The following is a 10126-nucleotide window of genomic DNA, read 5'->3' on the forward strand; positions in this document are numbered from 1 at the left end:
TTTTTTTTAATGCTATGTAAATGCATATTTGTTTCTAAAGTTAATACCTAGCAGTTGTTCTCAAGATATGAAGCATTTATTGTGGCATTTATGATATTTGAACGACTTCCTCTTGGAATGACTAGGAGAATTTAACTAAAGTCACTACACATAAAATGACTTTTCCACCAAAACTTGGATTTCCACTATCTTTGATACTTATGATATATGTGAGTGTTTTATCCAATGATTCAAAAGAAAACATGTTTGTCATATGAGCTTCATCTCATATTATCAACTGTATTTGTTTAAATAGTTCTACAAGTTCATTCCCTTAATGAATATTGCACGTAGAGTTTTAAAGGGTAAGAACTGGTATGACAAACATAAAGTGTGGTGTCCTTCCTCCAGACAATAAAAAATAAGTTATTACACTAGATGCTATAGTTAGAACAATGTGATTTTCTAAATTCAACATTAAAACTAATGTTTTTCACAAGAAAATTTCACCAGTACCCCCCCCCCTGCCATTTCCATCATTTATAGCTTTCATGACATTATCAAAAACGACTATTTGTTCATCTAAAAAGACAAATAATTCGTTATTAGGAATACAATATAGCTTGTGGCACGTTCACTCTTCTACCTTTTCAAGTTCTTTTATCCTTATATACAATCATACACCCCACGACCAACAATCCCTCAAATCAACTAACCAAATTCATCCTCTACAAAAAATCCATTCCTTAACCCTTGGCCAAAGAACAAATCACCTCATACACTCCTAACACACAAGCCACATCCAAACTACCATACCCTCACCAACTAATACACATTCACCAATCCTACATATGGCCAAATACATCCAAAACAAAGTACAAAACAAAAATCCAAAATCATAAATTCCATAGTTACAACAAAAGCTATTCTATCAAGTGGTATTCAGAGCTAGCCTTGGTGTAAGTCTATTTAAATTTATATTTCAAAACCGAAAACACAAACTTCCTTACCAATTAAAACCGAAAACAAAAAAATTCCCTTACCCACAAAACCAAAAAAAATATATTTTCCCCACCCACAAAAACCGAAAACAAAACAAAAATTCCTTACCCACAAAACCGAAAACACAAAATAAATTTTGGTTGATAAGTCTGAGTTCTCGCCATTTTGGAATCAACTCTTGGTTAACTTGACTCAATCAAGAACACAAGGAAGATTTGAGAAAAAAGTGAGGTAGCGATACACACTAAACACTTTGAGAGAAAAGAGTCGAGAGAAAGTGAGAATATGTCTAGTCCCCCTGGATCACGGCCTATATGCAAGCAATTGATGCAATGAGTACACAATTCCGGGCACTCCAACAACAATTATAATAGATGCGAGTTCAACAAAATATAAGGCAACACAATAGTGGTTCGAGTGATTCTGAACCAGAAAGGAGAAGGTGGATGGTGGCCATAGGGAGAGGAGGATGGATGACCGAATGGATGGGGTCAAGATTAAAGTCCCTACCTTCATGAGGATGAATAATCTTGAAGCCTATCTAGAATGGGAGTTGAAAATGGAGTAGGTTTTTGACTGCCATAATTATTCTGTGAGAAAAAGGTAAAGGTGGCAGCCTTGAAATTCAAGGAGTATGCCATGGTGTGGTGGGACCAGTTTCAGAAGGAGAGAAGGAGGTGTGGTGCTGTACAAGTGGACTATTGGGATGAAATGAAAATTGTGATGAGAACGACGATATCCTATCAAAGGGATATCCATAAAAAACTTCAAAGGTTGACCCAAGGAAACAAATCAATGGATGAGTACTACAAGGAGATGGAGTTGGCTCTTCTGAGATCCAATTTTCATGAGGACTCTGAAGTCACTATGGCACGGTTTCTTCATGGAATGAACCAGGAAATTCAGGATGTAGTGGAGTTACAACCATATGTGGAGTTAGAGAACCTGGTCGAACAAGCCATGAAGGTAGAACAACAACTGTGGAGAAGAAAAACCAAATACTCTTCCAACACAAAATTCCAATATTCAGGGTGGAAGGACAAGTCCAAGAAGGAGGGGCCTATTACAAAGGAGGTCATGAGCTCTTCCCAAGGGAAAAAGCCCATGGAAAACACCACTAGCATCAGGGAGGTAAAATGTTTCAAGTGTCTAGGGCATGACCATATTGCCTCACAATGCCCTACCAGGAGGACCATGGTGGTGAAGAATGGAGTGGTGGAGTCTCAATTAGAGGCTTCAAGTTCAGAGGAAAGTAAAGAAGATGCTGATGTTCCAGAAGGAGATCTTATCATGGTGCGAAGTCTCTTAGGGAGCCAAGTTAGGGAGGATGAGGAAAGTCAGCGGGAGAACATCTTCCATACTAGATGTTTGGTATCAGGAAATGTTTGTTCCCTAATCATTCATGGTGGCAGCTCTATCAATGTGGTGAGCACTAGGTTGATTTCTAAACTCAACCTTGTGACGAGGACCCACCCAACCGCTTATCGACTACAATGGTTAAGTGAGGTTGGAGAGATGGTGGTAAACCAACAGGCAAAGGTTCCCTTCTCTATAGGGAAATGTGAGGATTCCATACTTTGTGATTTAGTAGTAATGGAGGCCAGCCATATGTTGCTTGACAGACCTTGGCAATATGATAGGAGAGCCATCCATGATGATTTCTCTAACAAGTATACATATATGCATTATAAGAAGAAAATTGTATTGTCACCCTTGTCCCCAAGGAAAGTTGGTGAAGACCAAAGAAAGTTAATAGAAAAAATTGATTTAGAAAAAAAAAGAAAAAGAAAGAAACGATCCACAAAAAAAGAATGAAAAAGAAAAGAATGAAAAAAAAGATGAGAAAAAGAAAAAGAATGAAAAAAGAAGAAGTTTTCTACAGGAATTTGAGGATATATTTCCTCAAGAGGTCCCACGTGGCCGCCCACCTTTAAGGGGAATAGAGCATCATATTGATCTCACTCCCGGAGCATCTTTACCCAATACTAAAGAAATCCAAAGGCAAGTGGATGAGTTGATGTAGAAAGGTTGGGTTCAGGAAAGCATGAGTCATTGTGTTGTTTCTGTAATCCTTGTGCCAAAAAGGATGGGTCCTAGAGAATGTGTACTGACTGCAGGGAAATTAACAATATCACGGTAAAGTATCGTCATCCTATCCCTAGGTCAGGTTATTTACTTGATGAACTTTATGGTTCCTGCATATTTACAAAAATTGATTTAAAAAGTGGGTATCATCAGATTCGCATAAGGGAAGGGGATGAATGGAAAACTGCTTGTAAAACTAAATTTGCGTTGTATGAAGGGTTAGTTATGCCTTTTAGGTTAACTAATGCACCCAACACATTTATGAGGTTAATGATCCCTGTTTTAAAAGAGTTTTTGGGAAAATTTGTGGTAGTATATTTTGATGACATATTAATATACAATAAAAATATAAATGAACACTATGACCATATTAGACAAGTCTTACTCGTGTTAAGAAAGGAAAAACTGTATGCTAATATTGAGAAATGTTCTTTCTGTGTGGACCATGTGATATTCTTCGGCATTCTGATTAATGCTCAAGGGGTCCATGTTGATAAAGAAAAGATTAAGGCCATCAAGGATTGGCCCACCCCCAAGACTGTAACTGATGTTAGAAGCTTCCATGGCTTGTCTAGCTTCTACCGACGCTTTATTAGGGACTTTAGTGCCCTAGCCGCACCCCTTAATGAGGTTGTTAAAAAGAACGTCGGCTTTAAATATGGTGACAAACAAGAGGAAGCCTTTAAAAGGCTTAATGAAAAATTAACTAATACACCCATTCTTGTTTTGCCTAATTTTACTAAATGTTTTGAAATAGAATTTGCATCTAATGTGGGAATTGGAGCTGTGTTAATGCATGAAGGACACCCGATAGCTTATTTCAGTGAGAAACTAGGTGGGCCAATGTTGAACTATTCCACCTATGATAAGGAACTATATGCCTTGGTAAGGACACTACAGACTTGGCAGCACTACCTCCTACCAAAGGAGTTTGTAATATATAGTGACCATGAGTCACTAAAATACTTAAAGGGGCAAGCTAAGCTTAATAAAAGACATGCTAAGTGGGTTGAATTCCTAGAGCAATTCCCTTATGTCATAAAAAATAAGAAGGGAAAAGCCAATACTATGGTTGGTGCTCTATCAAGAAGACATACTTTGTTTTCCACTCTTGAGACAAAAGTGTTGGGTTTTGAATTAATTAAAGATTTATATATTAATGATAATGATTTTGCTGATGTATATAATAAATGTGAAAATCTTGTTGTCGATGGATATTTATTTAAAGAGAGTCGCTTATGTATGCCTAAAGTGTCCATTAGAGACTTGCTTGTTAAGGAGTCCCATGAACGGGGCCTAATGGGCCACTTTGGGGTCCAAAAGACCCTAGATATGTTAACAGAACGCTTCTATTGGCCTCACATGAGGCGAGATGTGCAAATGCACTGTGAGAACTGCATTGTTTGCAAGACGGCCAAAAGTAAGAGTATGCCTCATGGGCTTTATACTCCATTACCCATACCTGACTATCCGTGGGTAGACTTATCCATGGACTTTATGGTAGCCTTGCCACGATCTAAAAATGGAAAGAACTCAATTTTTGTCGTAGTAGATCGTTTTTCAAAAATGGCTCATACCTTGTAAAAAAATCGATGATGCAACTCATATTGCTGACTTGTTCTTTAAAGAAGTGGTAAGATTACATGGTCTACCATGCAGTATTGTAAGTGACAGGGACACTAAGTTCCTTAGTCATTTCTGGAGGACTTTGTGGGGAAAGCTTGGGACTAAACTCCTATTTTCCACCATGTTCTATCCCCAAACAGATGGCCAAACTGAAGTTGTTAATAGAACCTTATCTACCCTTTTGAGGGTAATCATTAAAAGGAATATTAAAAGTTCGGAAGAGTGTCTGCCCCATGTTTAATATGCTTACAACAAGGCCACTCATCGTACCACGAAACTATCCCCATTTGAGATAGTTTATGGGTTCCAACCCTAACCCCTCTTAATTTATTACCTGTGCCTAACTCTTCTGTGTTGCAGCATAAGGATGGTAAGTCCAAAGCGGACTATGTGAAAAAGCTACATGAATGGGTGAAGGCCCACATATAGCATAAGACAGAAGGATATGCTAAACAAGCCAATAAGGGACGAAGAGAGGTGATTTTTGAGCCCGAAGACCTAGTCTGGGTATATATGAGAAAGGAGAGGTTTCATGCACAAGGGAAATACAAACTCCAAGCTAGGGGAGATGGCCCATTTCGCGTGCTAGAAAAAATCAACAACAATGCATACAAACTAGATCTACCAGGTGAGTATGGGAATATTAGCATCACATTTAATGTTGTTGACCTTTCTCTTTTTGATGTAGGTGACAAAGACTTTGATTCGAGGTCAAATTCACTCCAAGAAGGAGGGGATGATATGAACCTACCAAGGCCCGTCAACAAGGAAGAACTAAGTGGGCTAGGAGGGCCCATGACCCGGTCCAGAACCAAGAAAGCACACCAAACTCTCAACATGGTAATAAAGAAAGTGGCAGAATCAACAAGGCCCAACAAGGAAATCAAGCCCATACATTTCACCATTTTTATAGAAGTAACCCAAGTTGGCCACGGCCAAGGAGGGAACACTTGAGGCATGTGGAAGTCCCATTTAATAAGTGGGGATTATCATACCCACATGTAGTCTAGAAATTATTTCCCTTCCTTATTTGAAAGAAAAATCATTATTTTCCTTTTACAACTTTGATTGCTTGAACTTATAGTTGTAATAAATTGCATTAAGAACCATGTAATCCACGTACAAATCAAGGGGAATCCCTTACCAATCCAGCCATGAATCCACCCTCTGAAGACACAATGGATCCTGTTGCATTAAGAACCATGTAATCAGGTACAAAGCAAGGGGAATCCCTTACTAATCCAACTGTGAATCCACCTCATGAAGACACAATGGATCCTTTCCTAATTTGAAAGAGCACGTGTGATTCCAATCTCAATTGAATGCCATAAAAACCTTCCTTACTTGGCATAGACGTGTGAATTTCAAAATGGAGAAGATCATGACAAATCTTTCCTTATTGAATCAAACAAGTAAATAGTCAAGGATTCTTTCCTTATCTGATGGAGCGTTTGAATTCAAAAGGGATAATCAAATCTGATTTGAATTTACCTTAAAGAAGATCATGGCAAATCTTCCCTTACTTGGCATAGGCGTGTGAATTTCAAAAGGGAGAAGATCATGACAAATCTTTCCTTTCTTTGCCTAGGCGTGTAAAATTCCAAAAGGAGAAGATCATGACAAATGTTTCCTTAATGAATCAAGCAAGTAAATGGCCAAGGATTTCTTTCCTTATCTGGTGGAGCATTTGAATTCAAAATGGAGAATCAAATATGATTTGAATTTGCCTTAAAGAAGATTGAAGCTATAATGAAGAGCTATTAAGACAAGGATTTAATTCCTTATTCATTCCAAGAGCTCCCAAATTCGAATTTGGACATTCAACATTATGAAGGTGCATTCTTGCAAAGCTCTAGCCGAATGAGCACATGGAGAAAGGAATAAGGAAAGACATCACTCCTAAGGCTTAGCCAAATCTGCACATGGGAAAAACAAATTACGAAAGTCTACTAAACCTAAGCCTTGACCGAATTAACACATGGAGGAAAACAATTACGAGCAACCAATGAATGTAATTTATCATTTTTCACATGGGTAATAGACCTAGCCAAACTCCCCCTCTATTTGTACCAAACAACACATGGAAATAATATAAGTTGAATTTTAGTTGGAAAATTATTCCTTTGCTAGTTGAGAATTCTCCTAGTTTCTTGGTTGAACCAAGATCATTTCTTATCAAGGTTCTTATTCCTTGTGGCGAAATTCACTTGGCTTATCAAGCAATCAAGGTTGTGGCACCTTCACTCTTCTACCTTTTCCAAGTTCTTTTATCCTTATATACACTCATACACCCCATGGCCAACAATCCCTCAAATCAACTAACCAATTTCATCCTCTACAAAAAATCCATTCCAAAAGCCTCGACCAAACAACAAACCATATCACACAAATCACCTCATACACTCCTAACACACAAGCCACGGCCAAATTACCATACACTCACCCAAACCAATACACATTCACCAATCCTACACATGGCCAAATATATCCAAAACAAAGTAAGAAACAAAAATCCAAAATCATAAATTCCATAGTTACAACAAAAGTCTTTCATCCAATAATGATCAACAATCAAATTTGGAATCCTCCCCAAAAGGGATTCTATCATTTGGTGTCGTACCACCAACGAGATACAAAGAGTCTTCACCAAGACTTGGAGTTCTTCAGTTTAGAACATACTCTTGGCTGGGGCTGGATCGTAGGAAAGGTTATCCTAGGCGATTAGTATGGTCAAACCCAGGTAGGGGTTCAGGGAATTCAAGAAGGTAGTATAAAATCAATTTTAGTGAAGAAAATCTCCCATGATCGGAAGGGGAGGACTGGATGTAGTTTTGCAGTGGACCAAAAAACGAACCAGTATAAAATCCTTGTTGCAGGTTGTTTCTTTCCCTTATTTCTTTAATGTTTTAAGTCATTTTAATTGCCTATTTTAGCTGATAATTTGAATACTTTGATTCTGCCTTATAAAGATTAATTCTGTTCAAATATATTTACTGTATCATTTCTGTATAATATGTGAGTGGTTGTGCAATCGAGCCATTCAACAACTATCTATTATGTGCGAGTTAATCGATTAAGGCAATTCTTTAAGCGATTAACTGGGTGATTTTCCAGAATAGGGCTTTGGTGCGAAGAGGGGTATTTGGGAACCGCGACATCTATTCAACCCCCTCTTCTAGGTGTATTCTGTCACTGATACCTAACAAGTGGTATGAGAGCTAGTACGACATGCTAGCTCAACCGCATACACATGATCCTTAAGGGAAAACAAATGGGTTGCACCAACCCCTTTGGCGGTGATGGTGCATCCATTAACTGCCCTCCGGTATTCAATGGTGAAAGATATACTTAGTGGAAAGTCCGGATGAAAATATTGATAGAGGCCATTGACTCGGATATTTGGGAATCCGTAGTCAACGGGCCCTTAATCCCAATGCAATTAGTGGATGATGAGTTGAAAGAAAGACCGAAAAGTCTATGGACCGATGACGAACGTAGAAAGGTTCAATACAACCTACATGCTAAAACAATCATCACATCGGCCCTATCCTGTGATGAGTTCTTTCGGGTTTCGTAGTGCCAAAGGGCGAAAGAAATGTGGGACACTTTACAAGTGCATCGCGAAGTCACTAGCGATGTCAAGTGTGCCATGCTAATGGCCCTGACACATGAGTATGAGTTGTTTCATATGTTACCGAGTGAATCTATCGGTGACATGCAAAAACGATTCACTCATATAGTTAACCATTTAGTTGCTCTAGATAAAACATTTACCAAAGGAGAACTTACTAACAAAGTGTTACGTTATCTTGACAGGAATGGCAACCTAAAGTAACAACTATTGTAGAATCCAAGGATCTTGACTCCATGCCTTTGACGACATTATTTGGAAAGCTTCAAGAGCATGAGATGGAGCTTGGACACCTGACTATGCACGAGGAATCAGACCGCAAAAAGAAAAGTATATCTCTCAAGGAAACAACGTCTCAATCTACAAAAGAGAGTGAAGAGCATGAGTCTGATTCAGATATGGATGATGAAACTTTGAGCCTTCTCGTACGAAAATTCGGGAAATTCCTAAAGAAGGGAAGCTTCAAATGTTTCCATAAGAAAGAAGCGCGCGAGTCAACTAGAAAAGGAAAGGGTATCAAAGAGCGCTTCACTTGCCACGAGTGTGGTAAGCTAGGACATATGAGTTTTCAATGTCCTACTTACCTCAAGAAGGTTGATTTAGAAAAGAGCACTCCTCGGGACTTCAAGTCAAAGAAGGCCTACATTGTATGGGACGTACCAGAGGAGGATATGACATCTTGCACCTCAGATGATGAGGAGACAGCCAAGGTATGCTTAATGACCAGAACAGATTGTGCTTGTTGCTCAAATTCAAAAGAAGTAAACAACGAGGTATATTCTACAACCTCATCTACTTCATCTGATGATTCACCAACTTATGAAGATTTATATAATGCTTATGTCAAATTGCATGATGAATTAAAGAAATTAGCTAGGATTAGTTTTGATAGATAAAGAGTAATCATTCTAAATGAACACAAAATAGTTTCATTATAGAAAGAATTAGATGAATTAAAACTATAGAATGAGACATTAGATATGATATATTCCTGTAATGCATGAAATTGCTCTAATGATAATTTATGTCAATCAACTGTCTATGACTCTTGCGAGACTTTAAAAAATGAAAATTTGAGACTTAACGAAAAACTCACAAAGAGTCAAAACATGTTTGACATTATGCTTAGCCAAACTAGAAATGTTGGTGACCATACCGGCCTAGGATATATTTCCCCTACACATAAGAGAAGATCATATATGAGACCTATTAATCGACCTAATAAGAAATATGTTAATAAAAAGGTTCCTACATGCTTTTATTGTGGCCCACATGGCCACACCTCATACTCTTGTTATATCAGGAAGTATGGTATACCTAGTGGTGTATATGTTTGGATGAAAAAGGGAGATAACTCCCTGGTTACTAACAGAAAAGGACCCACTTGGGTACCTAAAAAAGGCAAGTGATCTATTTTGCAAGTATGTCTACGAGCACATGGACAACATTGGTATCTTGATAGTGGATGCTCGAGACATATGACGGGTCATAGGTCAAAATTTCTAGATCTATCCTTGAAAGAAAAAGGGTTTGTCACGTATGGAGACAACAACAAAGGAAATATAATTGGCACCGGAATGATTGGCAACTCAAATCAGGCAATGATCGAGAATGTGCTATATGTGTAAGGCCTAGAACACAATCTCTTAAGTATCAGCCAACTCTGCGATAGAGGTAACCAAGTATTGAGGGATTATCGGCTCATTATTATACCTAATTGCGAGCCGCCCCGATATTATGTTTAGTGTTTGTATGTGTATTCTGATTCCGATTTTGCGGGATGCAAGTTGGACCGGAAGAGCA

At 38.3% G+C, this 10126-nt stretch overlaps 1 protein-coding gene across 1 annotated transcript; it reads left to right on the plus strand.

Moving 5' to 3' along the window:
- Nucleotides 1621-5121, plus strand: LOC109326395. The gene is made up of 3 exons (XM_019559081.1): nucleotides 1621-2651; nucleotides 3462-3951; nucleotides 5053-5121. The coding sequence occupies exons 1-3, from the start codon at nucleotides 1621-1623 to the stop codon at nucleotides 5119-5121; spliced, it is 1590 nt and encodes a 529-aa protein (XP_019414626.1).

The sequence above is a fragment of the Lupinus angustifolius genome, chromosome LG14 (genome assembly GCF_001865875.1).
Source record: "Lupinus angustifolius cultivar Tanjil chromosome LG14, LupAngTanjil_v1.0, whole genome shotgun sequence".
Lineage (NCBI taxonomy): Eukaryota > Viridiplantae > Streptophyta > Magnoliopsida > Fabales > Fabaceae > Lupinus > Lupinus angustifolius.